The sequence below is a fragment of the Eptesicus fuscus genome, chromosome 6, assembly GCF_027574615.1.
Source record: "Eptesicus fuscus isolate TK198812 chromosome 6, DD_ASM_mEF_20220401, whole genome shotgun sequence".
NCBI lineage: Eukaryota > Metazoa > Chordata > Mammalia > Chiroptera > Vespertilionidae > Eptesicus > Eptesicus fuscus.
In genome coordinates, this window is record NC_072478.1 from 79,937,540 (window position 1) to 79,951,211 (window position 13,672).

Sequence of the window (13,672 nt, forward strand, 5' to 3'; positions counted from 1 at the left end):
TTGTTTCCGGAGGTGTTTCCGGGCAGAAGGCTGTCGCTGCTCTGTTGTTGTTGGAGACTGAGCGCTTCGTGGCGTCGAGACCGCGGACGACATGCCGGAGCGGGACAGTAAGTTTCGGGTTATCTGCCCTTTCTTCTCTGAGGAACTCGGGACACTTGGCGCGTGATTTTGGCTTTAAACCGGGTGTGTGTTTGGGTGGGTGGAGAAGGGCCGGAGTGACGCCTGGAGCCGGGCGAAGCCGTTGGACCCCGAGTGAGGCTGGGCAGCCCCAGACTGTCTCTAAGTCTCGTCTTTGCTCCAAGTGACGGCAGATAGAGCTGATCTGTGAACTTTACTCCCCTTCTCCCCAACCGGTATCACTTAATTGGGGTTAAGCCAATTTGTCTCTCACGTGGTATCTTAGATGTTATCCCGAGGAAGTCTTTGCTGATCCTCCAGCGCTGGTTTAGGGGCCCCCGCCTCTGGGCTCCTACAACCCTTTGTATTTTTTTCCACTTCGTTACTTACTGCATTGGATTGTTACTGTCGTTGTTCTTGCCTTTTCTTCCTCACTAGATTTGTGAGCAATTTGACAGGAAAGCAAATCTGTATTGTTCACTATTAAATCCCCAACTTTTGCACAGGACCTGACATAAAAAGAGATGGATTAAATTTATGCTAATTCTTTTTCTTAGGTGAGCCGTTCTCCAACCCTTTGGCCCCAGATGGCCACGATGTGGATGATCCTCACTCCTTCCACCAGTGAGTGTTGTGACCTAGGACCATGGGAATAAGCTGGACAATGAGTAGGGTGGAGATGGAGGTGGTGGTGGTGATGGTCAAAGAATTCTAAGTGTCTTGTCTGCAAGGATAGTAAAAAAATTGTACCACTTGCCCCTTTAACGGGATCCCCGCAGGCCAGGCCGAGGGACCCCACCGGTGCTGGAATCCCTGCATCAGACCTCTAGTATGCATATAAGCTCTTTGGTTAATCTCTTCCTGACCTCCCCCTCTCCCCTTCCCTCTGAGATTCATCAGTCTCTTCCCTGTTTCCCTACCTGTGTGTTGAGCATCTGCCCCCTGGTGGTCATTGCGTGTCATAGCTGTCAGATGGTTGCTTAAGCTTTTATATATATAGGTGTCTGTAATTGGCCATATATAGATGAACGGAATTGTTTGGTCATAGGATGTACACACTTAAATCTATAATAATAAAAATGTAATATGCAAATCAACCGAACAGCAGAACAACTGTCCAGACGACCATGCTATGACATGCACTGGTGCCAGGCCAGGAAAGGCGGGTGCGATGCGATTGGTCAGGGGGCCCCGCCATCGTCCCATGATTGCCCTGCAGAGGGAGGCCCAGGCCACCCTCTGTGGGGTGATAAATGGGGGGGCTCCGCAATCGATCACCCTGCAGAGGGAGACCCAGGCCACCAGTCAGCGGGGCGATTGATCAGGGGGCAAAGAGGGGGCTCCGCGATTGCAGAGCCCTGTGATTGATCGCCCCAAAGAGGGAAGCCCAGGTTACCTGGCTGTCAGCACTGCAGCAGATGGATAGGGCCTCCCTCTGCACAGCAATTGATCGCGGAGCCCCAGTCCGGTGGGCGAGGATCAGTGGTCTCTCACATCATTGATGTTTCTATCTCCCCTCTTTCCCTTCCTCTCTGAAATCAATAAAAATATATTTAAAACAAAGTCAGAAGAGATTAAGTCTAAGATTAGAAATCAACTCTTTGGGGAAATAAGATAATAATTTTACAAATATTAGCACTCTGATGCATTAGAAGTGGCATGTTTGTTTTTTTGTTCTCTTCTGAGGATTTTTTCCATTGATTTAAAAAAAAATACATTTTTATTGATTTCAGAGAGGAAGGGAGAGAGGGGAGTGAGAGAGAAACATCAGTGATGAGAGAGAATCATTGATCAGCTGCCTCCTGCAGGCCCCATACTGGAGATTCAGCCCATAACCCAGGCATGTGCCCTGACTGGAAATTGAACTGTGACCTCCTGGTGTATGGGTCTCATAGGTTGACACTCAACCACTGAGTAATGCTGGCTGGGCTTTCCATTGACTTTTTTAGATAGAGTGGAAGGGAGGGGGAGAGAGAGAGAAAAATAAAATCCATGTGAGAAAGACACATAGATTGGTTGCCTCCCAAACATGCCCCAATGGGGCTGAGGATTGAACCTGCAACCCAGGTACATGCCCTTGATTGGGAATCAAACCCGAGACCATTTGGTGCTTGAACCGATGCTCTAAGCAAAACTGAACAGGGTGTGGCATGTTTTTTCTTTTTTATTGTTTAGTGATTTGAGAGAGTGATCTGTTCTACTTATTTATGCATTCATTGGTTGATTCTTGTATGACCGGGCATTGAACCCGCATCCTTGGCATATTGGGATGATGCTCTAATCAATTGAGCTATCTCACCAGATGGCATGTTTTTGTTTTAAGTTGTATTTTCTTAATTTCCACTAAAATTAGCCATTCTTTTTGCATATTTCTTTTCCAAATCTTATTGGGTACTAATGTTTAAAATCTTTGCCTTCTAGATCAAAACTCACTAATGAAGACTTCAGGAAACTTCTCATGACCCCAAGGGCTGCACCTACCTCTGCACCACCCTCGAAGTCACGTCACCATGAGTAAGTTCTGGGGTGATCCAACCTGTCTCCCATCTCCTTCCTACAGAAAAGCTACTGATCTAGATGTCTTAGGAACTGGAAGGCTAGTTCTTTTTTAACAAAGCCTGTGGTTCTGACTCTTTCTTTCTGAAGATTGAAGCTCCAGGGAGCCTGGGATGCTCTGGGATTCCACTTCTCAGAGTATGTTCCATGAACCACTTGTATTAGAGTTGCTGCTGGTGCTTAAATAGGCAGATTTCTGAGCCCATTCTAGCCCCATGAACTCAGATTTGGGGGCAAATATTTTGGGGTACATAATTTTAAGAGTCCTTTAAGTGGTTGTGATCCTCTCTAAAGTGAGAACCACTCACCTACAGATATTAACATGGATCTCTGCCTGATTGAAACTCTTGCTTTGGCCAATGTTCTAGACCAGCGGTCGCCAACCAGGTGGTCCATGAGGTCCGAAAGGTTGGCGGCTGCTGGTTTAAGGAAAACTTTGGAGCAGCGGTTGCCAACCAGTAGTCCGGAGACCACTGGTGGTCTCTTAGATCCGAAAGGTTGGCGACTACTATTCTAGACCTTTCTTCAGCACCTCAAGGTCACTAGGGTTTCTGGGGCTATGGCAATATTTTGCTATCAGTGAGTTTCTTTCTCTTCTAGGATGCCAAGGGAGTACAATGAGGATGAAGACCCAGCTGCACGACGAAGAAAAAAGAAAAGGTGAAGGAAGGATGGAGGAGTGTGGGGTTTTTTTGTTTGTTTTTGGTAAATTTTCACGAGGATATTTTTCCCCATTGATTTTTAGAGAGTGGAAGGGGAGAGAGAGAGACATCAGTTGGTTGCCTCCCAAGTGCGCTCCAGCCGGGGCCAGGGATTGAACTTGCAACCCAGGTATATGCCCTTGACTGGGAATCAAACACACAACCATTCAGTGTGAGGCCTGACGCTCTGTCCATTGAGCGACACTGGCCAGGGTAGTCTTGGGTTTTAATTTGAACAGTGTCACGTGGATGTTTCTCTCTTTCTCCCCCTCTCTCCCTCCCTCCCACTCTTAAAAGACTGGAGACTGAGGTTTTCCTTTTCATAAGACTGCTCTCATGGTGGAGAGGAGTAATATGTGGAGTGGTGGTTTAGGGTTTTGGAGTCAGCCTGTGGTATTTTAATCTCCTCTTTATCGGTTTCTAGCAGAATAACCTTAGCATTTTGTTTAACCTTTCTAATCCTCAATATTAGCATGGGTAGAATAGAACTAGTGATAAAAACTTTTATCAGGTTGTCATGAGGATCAACTGTGATAATACATGTGAACACTTAGTACCAGTGCCTGGCGTATAGTAACCACCCAATAAATCTTGGCTGCCATCATCATCATCATCATCATTATTTACACGATACTAAACTTTCTGGACCTGTACTTTGCTTTCCTTTCTTCTGGGGGAGGACCAGCAAGGAATGATTTATTTTCTGTTGAAATTTGGAAGGAGATAATAATTGGGATGACTTCATGGTTGTCCTATAGAGATTCAGTGATATAGAGTTGGGTGGCATTAAAGAATTCTAAAGTGACAGATGGAGTGTCCTGAAGTGGCAGATGGAAGGTGCTGTAGTTGTGATTTTGAGGACTATCAAGAGGTGACCAGCAGTTTTATCACCATAAATGAGCTTTCACTATAGAGAGTTGGATTAAAGGTATAGGGAAACAGGAGCAGTACTATTGATGTTGGGATAGCAGCTGGTAAGCTTTACACATTTGCCTTTCTCTGGTCATAGTTATTATGCCAAGCTTCGTCAACAAGAAATTGAGAGGGAGAGAGAACTAGCAGAGAAGTACCGGGACCGAGCCAAGGAACGGCGAGATGGCGTGAATAAAGACTATGAGGAAACTGAGCTGATCAGCACCACAGCTAACTACAGGGCTGTGGGCCCCACTGCTGAGGCGTGAGTACCATGGGGGCCAGGGCATGGTTTCCTCAGCATCCCAGAGTCATACATTCTTCCTCACACTTTCCCTGCTCTTGAGCCCACCATCAAGCCATTTCAAAAGGCATTTGCCACCCAGAAAGGACTGTTCTAATGTGGCCTCTTTCATTATATAGGGACAAATCAGCTGCAGAAAAGAGAAGACAGTTGATCCAGGAGTCCAAATTCTTGGGTGGTGACATGGAACATACCCATTTGGTGAAAGGCTTGGATTTTGCTCTGCTTCAAAAGGTGAGTCTTGGTGTGAGTGAGTGGAGGGTGATACTAGAATGGTGAATGCTCTTGTATGGGCCTTCAAGGTGAGAGGGGAGACTACTGTTAGTTCAGGCTCTCTAGATTCTGAACTAACAGGACTAATTGCTGTTTATTCTTCAAGTCTCCCGCTTCAATTTTCTTTTCTTGGGAAACCTTCTTTGGTCACCCAAGTCCCTCCACTCTTTACCTCCCACTTCCTGCACCCTTGCAAACCTCTTCTGTTTCACTTATTGGAGTTTTCACACTTTGTTGTTTAATCGTTAAATTTGTCTGTCTCGCCCTAGCCGGTTTGGCTCGGTGGATAGAGCATTGGCTTGCGGACTGAAGGGTCAGGCTGTCAAGGGCACATGCCTAGATTGAGGGCTCAATCAACAGTAGGGGGCGTACAGGAGGCAGCCAATCAATGATTCTTTCCCATCATTGATGTTTCTCTCTCTCCCTCTCCCTTTCTCTCTGAAATCAATAAAAATATTTTTTAAAAAACTTGTCTGTCCCTTCTGCTATAAGCTCCATTAGGGCAAAGATTATATTGTCTTGTTTAGTATTGAGTTCTTAGTTCCTGGGACAGTGTGATATAGTGCAAATATGTGTAAAATTATTACATGTCTAAACGCTACTTGCTTTCCTCTTAGGTACGAGCTGAGATTGCCAGCAAAGAGAAAGAGGAGGAAGAACTAATGGAAAAGCCCCAGAAGGAAACCAAGTATGTAAACATCAGGGAGAACTTGAAGGTTTAGATAGGTGGGATATAAAGTACGAACACATTTGGCAAAAAAAAATTTTTTTCCCCTCTTTTCAGGAAAGATGAGGATCCTGAAAATAAAATTGAATTTAAAACACGTTTGGGTGAGTACAGAATTTCTACACTAGTGGCTCTGTATTCTAGATGAATGGTAGGGCATTTAATGCTTTGGGAGGGTATGCTTCCCCTTTCCCTCAGCTTATGTTCCTCTTTACCAACTAGTTCCAATAAAATACTCTAATAGAATTCAGACATGACTTAGGTATTTCATATGTTATTAATGCCTCCTTAGTTAGGTTGGAAGCTCTTTCAGATTAGGGCTTATACTTTAAGGGAGGTAGCATTATTGGTGATTAAAAATTCAGAATTTGCAATCTGAGAGAACTGGGTTTGAATCCTGATGATGAAACCACACTAGGCATGTGATTTTCAGCATCTGTGTTCATTTCTCAGTGTCTGTTTGTCCATTGGCAAAATGGGTTAATGTTCATCTCATGGGATTATTGGGATGAAGAGAAGTAATATAGGCAACGTGCCTACAAAGAGCTGGTTTTTCATTCCTCATCAGTGTCACTTTAAACCTCATTCTTATTCCTCACAGGGCCTAATACAATGATAGGCACATAGTGCCCTTGAGAAGGCAATGGAGGAAAGGGGATAGGAGCTCAGGCTTTGGAGTTAAACTGCTTGGGTCTCATTCTTTGCTTTACCACTTGGTAGCTGTCTGACTTTAGGAAAATCACTTAACTCTCAGCCTTAGTGTTCTCATCAGTTAAAAGGTGATAGTACTGTCCGTCTCACAGGGCTGTTGTGAAAATTAAATAAAGCAAAGCAAAGCATGCATAGCACTTGGCATGCTGACGGGCACAGAGTGAGCACTCAATAAATGGAAACTGCTATTATAGAAGGTTCTCATTGGCTATTTGCTGCTCTTCCTCTTTCCATAGGCCGCAATGTATACCGCATGCTCTTCAAAAGCAAGGCCTATGAGCGGAATGAGCTGTTCCTGCCAGGTCGCATGGCCTATGTGGTAGACCTGGATGATGAGTATGCTGACACAGACATCCCTACCACTCTTATCCGCAGCAAAGCTGATTGCCCCACCATGGAGGTGAGTAACCCAAATCCTGAAAGCCTTGCACATGAGTCTCAAACCTGGAAATTAGCTTTAATTCTGCCTCAACCTCATTGACCACATTTAACCCATCACCAAGTCCTGTTCACTTTTCATCTCCTAAATTTCAATTGAATCCATTCACTTTTCTCCATCTTCACCAATAACATTCTAGTCTAAGCCATCATCTCTTGCTGGAACTGTTAAAAGTGGCTCCTGCCCTTGCCCGGTGCTCAGTTGATGGGAGCATTGTCCCACACACCAAAAGGTTGTGGGTTCAGTTCCTGGTCAGTTCCTTGGAGGCAACTGATCAATGTTTCTCTCTCCCCCTCTTCCTCTCTCTAAAATTAATAGACATACCCTCGGGTGAGAATTTTTAAAAAAGGCTCCTAATTGCTTTCACTTCCACTCTGGTTTCCTTCTAATATTTTATTTATTTTTAATTATTACTGAGATGAAATTCACATGCCATACAATTTGCCCATTTTAAGTGTACAATTCAGTGGCTTTTAGTATATTCATAGAATTGTGCTACTATTATCTCAATCAATTTTAAAACATTTTTATCACCCCCAGAAGAAACCCTGTACTTTGTAGCCATCACCTTCCACCACCTCAATCTCTCCATCCCTGTTTTACACATGGGCACAGGAATCATCAAAACAGAAATTTTTGTTTTACCACGAAAATTAGAAGCTTCCATTGGCTTTTCACTGTTAGAATAAAGAGCAACATTTTTATTATGGCCTATGAGCCTTTGCATCTTTGGTCTTTCCAGCCTTTTTCACCTTGCTTCCCTGTTGTTTGTTTTCCAGTCATCTTGGATTTCTTGAATGTGCTAGATTCACTTTTGACCCAGGCCTTTGTGCATGTTGTTTCATCTCTTTGGATTGTCCTTTCAGAACACCTCCTTTCCTAGTCTTTACCTGGCTAATTCTCATCTTTTAATTTGTTTAGTGAGTGAATGAAAAAGTGAAGAGATTCCTGCTTAGTGGAATAACATTCTTGCTTCTTGGGGTTTTCAGGCTCAAACCACGCTTACTACAAATGACATTGTCATCAGCAAGCTCACCCAGATTCTTTCCTACTTGAGGCAGGGTACTCGCAACAAGAAGCTCAAGAAGAAGGATAAAGGTAACCTGAAGGGGTAGGAAGAGAAACCTTACCCCTGGAGGGGCATTTGAGGATGGAACCAAGGTCTCCTGGAGCCTCTGTCTCCAGAACATTGGGAGGCTCCTGGGGAACAGAGGAAACTGAGAGCAGTGGAGCATTGGCAAGTAGATGCTTACATCCAGTTTCTGTCGGTTTGACCCACTCAGGAGGCAGTGGTTAACTCTGAGGCATGAAAAGGGAGAGTATGGGTAGCGTTCGTTGTCCCGCCTTCTAAACAGGTGTTTAAAAGGGCATTGAGAATTGGAGAGCATGGTGAGCCTGAGTGGGAATTAATGAGTCTTTCTCATTCTTCACATTTTAGGGAAACTGGAAGAGAAGAAACCCCCTGAGGCTGACATGAAGTATGTATCGTAGCCCATCATCTGATCTGAGGGAGGGCGGGGGCTGTGTGCTGCTTGTCTTCAGTATTTTGGGGAGGCCTTGGGAGAATCTAGAGAAATGGCCAGGGGAAGTGGAATTAATTGTGTGTGATTTTGACAGCTAATCTCTTGTTTTCCTAGTATATTCGAAGACATTGGGGATTATGTGCCCTCCACAACCAAGACACCTCGGGACAAGGAGAGGGAAAGATATCGGGAACGGGAGCGTGATCGGGATAGAGACAGAGACCGGGACAGAGAGCGGGAGCGAGAACGAGATCGGGAGCGGGAACGGGACCGAGAGAGAGAGGAAGAGAAGAAGAGGCACAGCTACTTTGAGAAGCCAAAAGTGGATGATGAGGTGAGATGTGGCCCCTAGTACCAGGTGAGAGTGCTGCCTATCTCTGCCTGCCCAGCCGGTACAGGACCTCTGTTATATAGCCACCTCATGGCTTCATAGAAACAACTGGGTCAACTAATCCAGGATAGGAACCATCCTGGAAATGGGGACAGCGGAGGATAGGGAATTAATTCAAACTTGGGGGTAGAGGATGAGTAGGAATCCTTCATAATGATACTGACCTCAATTTCTGTTTTCTTTCCAGCCCATGGACGTTGACAAAGGTAAATTGTGTCCAAGGCATCTTGCATTAGCTCCAACAGTCCTGCTTTCCCCTGGGCTAAGAGTGGGACCTAGAGCTCATAGCTGGCAAGGGTGGCATTGGGGGACTTCCTGGTTCTGGGTTCTCATAAGATTAATGTCTTGCTATATGGAGTAGACAGAAGATAAGTCTGGAGTTCCTTCCATCTTCCTGGGCAATGTCAGGGCATATTTGCTCTATTAGATATAAATTCTTCAGCTGTGGAGTCTTGATATGATGTGAGGCAGGTTGAATGGGCAATATTCTGAGCACACTCCCCCAACTCAACTATAGTAGTTCGTTATTAGTTGGGATTTGATTAACATTTTGATAGCAAAAAGGATTCTATTGCTTAAAAATGTTTTTATGAAAGCTGCAGGTTGGAAGTGTGTTGTAGGGAAGAGGTTGTAAATTCCTTGTTTCAATGTCTTAATAGAATTCTCTTTTCTCCCAGGACCTGGATCTGCCAAGGAGTTGATCAAATCAATCAATGAAAAGTTTGCTGGTTCTGCTGGCTGGGAAGGCACTGAATCATATCTTTTATTTCAATATGTTTCTGGGTTTCAGAGAATTGTTCTCTTTTCATTCCAACTCTACCTGCTTCCCTGCTTTCTCACAACCCCATTCCTTCCCTTTTGTGTTGAATTTTGACCAGGATGAACTCATTGTGACTTTCCCCTTTCTCAGAGAACCCATTCAAGTTCACAGTTATCTCCTTAGAGTTTTCATGTTGAGGCTTTTAGTCCTTGGCCCTTCCTGGTTGAAGCTTTTCTGCTACAGGCAGAATTATTTTCTTTAACATAGCATATGCTGAAGAAGCCCGAGGACAAGAAGCAGCTGGGAGATTTCTTTGGCATGTCCAACAGTTATGCCGAGTGCTACCCAGCCACGTACGTGTTACTCTGTTAAAGAAGGGAGGCCGGGATGATCAGAGAACAAGTTGGGGTGGAGGGGTTGGGTGAGGTAGAAATTTGATTTGCTGGGATCCAGGGGTACTTCCTACTTGGATGAACTATTCTCTTAGGCTCTGAGTGGGAGGTCTAGGGGGGTGGTCATTCCTAAGCATATAGTCTCTTACTTGGGTAGGTGTCCAGATGAAGCATTGGAGTCTGGGTCAGCTCCATCTGTTCAACTGTTGCTTCTCTTTAGGATGGATGACATGGCTGTAGACAGTGACGAGGAGGTTGATTACAGCAAAATGGACCAGGTATGGAGTTTGAAGCAGTCACTCTTTAGTACATATCCTTTTCCCCATTCCCAAAATATGTGTCTCATTAACTGGTCCTCACTTCTCAGCTACAGTAATAGGAGCAGCAGCATTGTGGGGTCATGGACAGCTTAACTATTTCAAAGTGTTTGTACAAAAATAAAATGAGATAGAGCCAAAAATATAGTTCTTTTATTTCCTACAAAGTGCCAGGCTTTGATTTCTATTCTAGGCAGAAAGCAGGTCTTTAGTGCATAAGAAGAAAGGGCTAAAGAAATTGCAGTCTTTTGAAAATAACTGATTTTATTCTAGCCAGCCAGTATTGGAATTTTCTTCCAACTCTAAAAACCCAGCAAACACCCGATGAATGATAAAGAAATGTCATCTACTTTTTCCTTGTTCTCCCTGTACTACAATGGTTAAGACCGTTGTTTAATTCCATCTTGGAACCTTGCTTAACCCTGACTCTGCCCTTTATTAGTTTTGTGGCTATGTCATTTTACTTTACTGCTTATGCCTCAATTTCATCATCAGGAAAATAGAAATATATTTTCTCTTAATAGAGTTTTTGAGAGAATTAAATAAGATAGGTATTTAGTATTCAGAAAAGTGCCTGGCACATGGTAAGTACATAGCAAGCATTTATTTATTAGTGTAGAATTTATAAATGATGAAATCAGGGACTAAAATTCCATTTGCACTGACATCTCTTCCTTCTCCGTCTGCCATTCTGTCCTGCAACAGGGTAACAAGAAGGGCCCCTTAGGCCGCTGGGACTTCGACACCCAGGAAGAATACAGCGAGTATATGAACAACAAGGAAGCTTTGCCCAAGTGAGTTGGTACTAAATACGGCCAGGATGTGAGAAGAGGGATGGCGATGGGTGGGCTCGCTCACACCTGGTTAGAGGGTGTAGTCTGGCTGAGACATTTTCAAATAGCCTTTCTGCTCACCGGGCCCTCTGGGAACACCTTGCTACTGCTTTGCAAACTAAACTAATGTCTCTGTCGTCTGTCTTCCCTCAATTGCCCTTTTTTCCCCCCTCAGGGCTGCATTCCAGTATGGCATCAAAATGTCTGAAGGGCGGAAAACCAGGCGCTTCAAAGAAACCAATGACAAAGCAGAGCTGGATCGCCAGTGGAAAAAGATTAGTGCAGTAAGTGGAACTGCCTCTCTGGTGGGAGGGCTTCAGCTGGGAGTAGACACTGGTCCATCAATCCAGGAATAGGCCAGGGGTTGGAGAGCCATGGACGTAGAGAGATCAGCCTTGAACCTCAGTTGGACTTAAACTGGCAGTGTAACTATCGACTATAACTTCTTGCAGATCATTGAGAAGAGGAAGAAGATGGAAGCTGATGGGTGAGCAGCCTTATTCATTCTCTGTGGGACTGGGGAATTGCTTCCTTTATTTGATCATACGCTGACTCATTTATTCTGTTACTGCAGGGTTGAAGTGAAAAGACCAAAATACTAATCTCCAGTTCTAACTCCAAGAGTCTTTACAAGGACATGCTTCCCACTGCTTGCTTTCTACAATTCCCAAAAAAGTTGCAAGGTGTTTGTTTGTTTCTGAATGTATATAAAATATTGTATAATCACTTGGTTCCATTAAAATTGGTTAACCTGCAGTCTTTTCTACATTGTGCACTCCACTCCAGGGCCCCTGAGGCACCAAGAGGGGTATTGATTTTACTGATTGTATAAAATCACATGCAGAAACTCAGCTCAATCATTTCCTGAGCTATGGTTCTAGATATCTCGACAGTAAGGATGTTTACTAGCTAGGTGCCCAGAGGAGAATGGACAAGAGATAGATGGTTGGTCTTAAATGTCAGACTCATTCAGGCCCATTTGGGGCCCTACTCTTAGGGCAGAGATTCCCTGGGAATTAGGGTGAGCCCAATGGGCTGCCAGTCTAATCCCAAAGTTTGCACAGCTAAGTGCTAGGTGAAGGCATCTGATGAGAATCACTGTGGGAACAAAAATCTTTTATGCAATTATGTCCTGGGAGCTTTAATTTCAAGCACACATCACTGCTTCCCTGGCTGAAGGGATACCTTGGGGAATCCCTGTGCTAGGCCATTTTGGTGTGCCCGTCAGCACCCTGAAAAGTTTACTAAGGCCAGATGGGCGCCCTGGTCTTCAAATCAACTCCATCCCCACTTTTTTCCTTCTCTCTGCTCATTGCCAACAATTTTGTCTGGTACTTAAAAATAAAGTTGATGGGTGAGCAGCCTTATTCAAGCTTCAGACTGGATCCCTACCTGCCACTGCTTATTCTAAGCCTAAAACTTATGGCTCACCAGGTCCAAAGAAAGAGGACCATGTTAGTAATTGCCTTTGATCACTTTATCCTTGATAGGGCAGGGGCACTTAAGAGATTGAAATTGAGCCTTGTCTGCAATAGCACCTAGAATGACTAATTTCAGACAGTGACAACCATAACAGCTTTCATGGTTGTAGACAGTGGTCCTAATTAGGAAAAAAGAGACCTGGCTCAAAATAAGATACCTAGAGTGTCACTAAGATAAGACCTGGGGGTTTGGCTCAGTGGATAGAGTGTTGGCCTGTGGACCGAAGGGTCCCAGGTTCAATTTCTGTCAAGGGCACGTACCCGGGTTGTGGTCTCGGTCCCCAGTAGGGGGGTGTGCAGGAGGCAGAGCTGATCAATGATTCTCTCTCATTGATGTTTCTCTCTCCCTCTTCCTCTCTGAAATCAATAAAAATATATTTTAAAAAAAGACCTGGGGTTGACTGCCAGTGTAAAATCAGTTTCTGCAAGTACTACCAATCTTTGTGGAAGTGACTGGTTGACAACACAGTGACAAGGACTCCCAACACACACAAACTTCCAGTCACACAGACGGCATATAGTCTCTCTGAGGTCCCTAACCTCACTCCTTTCACCTCTCCTTAAGGAGGTTGGGAAATCAGCATATCAGATGTCTTAGAAGGCTTCATACCACAATGATGTGAGGAGGTTCTCTTCAGCCACAGGAGTTCCTTCTCATCTGCCCCACCGTAATGGGTAGTCACACCCTAGCCATATAACTTTTTTTTTCAGGCAAATATTTTTTAGCAACTTCCCTAAAGCACAGGGTGCTCCTATTTGTGGAACCTTTGTTAACTGGGATGTCCAAAACAATTGCTGTGCCCGTTTTCCTATTCAGCAACTGCCTGCTCTGAGCACTGCTGGCCTGGCCCACTGAGGGTCTGCAGACTAGCTATAGGAATGGGCAGGGCGCTGTGGGAACTTAAACTGGCAGTGCAGCCATGAAGATGTTGCGCACAGAGGGCAGCAACTTAGACATATGCACACATGGGCTGCCTGCCCTCCGCGACCCACCATGTGAAATTCTTGTGGCATAGGCTTTTGCTGCTTCCTGACCAACCTGGCTGACACTTGTCACGGTCTTGGATTTCACCAAGCTATGAACGACTGGAGTCTCAGATCCCAAAGGCATTAAGCCCTTAAGGTTGTGGGATGTGGACTAAAAAATGGGGTTCTATTGAAAGTAACCTCACAGGGTCATCTGATCACAAATGGACAGGTCATAATGGGTAGTCACACCCTGGCCGTATAACTTT

The 13,672-nt window shown here is 44.7% G+C and overlaps 1 protein-coding gene across 1 annotated transcript; it reads left to right on the forward strand.

The window, feature by feature from the left end:
• The first annotated feature begins 14 nt into the window (after positions 1–14).
• IK (IK cytokine) lies at positions 15–11,712 on the forward strand. Its single transcript, XM_028146968.2, has 20 exons — positions 15–107; positions 675–741; positions 2,539–2,631; positions 3,274–3,333; positions 4,384–4,551; positions 4,710–4,824; positions 5,481–5,551; positions 5,648–5,694; positions 6,538–6,701; positions 7,730–7,838; positions 8,179–8,218; positions 8,378–8,597; positions 8,842–8,860; positions 9,332–9,410; positions 9,687–9,767; positions 10,027–10,084; positions 10,829–10,917; positions 11,132–11,240; positions 11,409–11,443; positions 11,531–11,712. The coding sequence occupies exons 1-20, from the start codon at positions 92–94 to the stop codon at positions 11,556–11,558; spliced, it is 1,668 nt and encodes a 555-aa protein (XP_028002769.1). The 5' UTR covers positions 15–91; the 3' UTR covers positions 11,559–11,712.
• Positions 11,713–13,672: the final 1,960 nt, after the last annotated feature.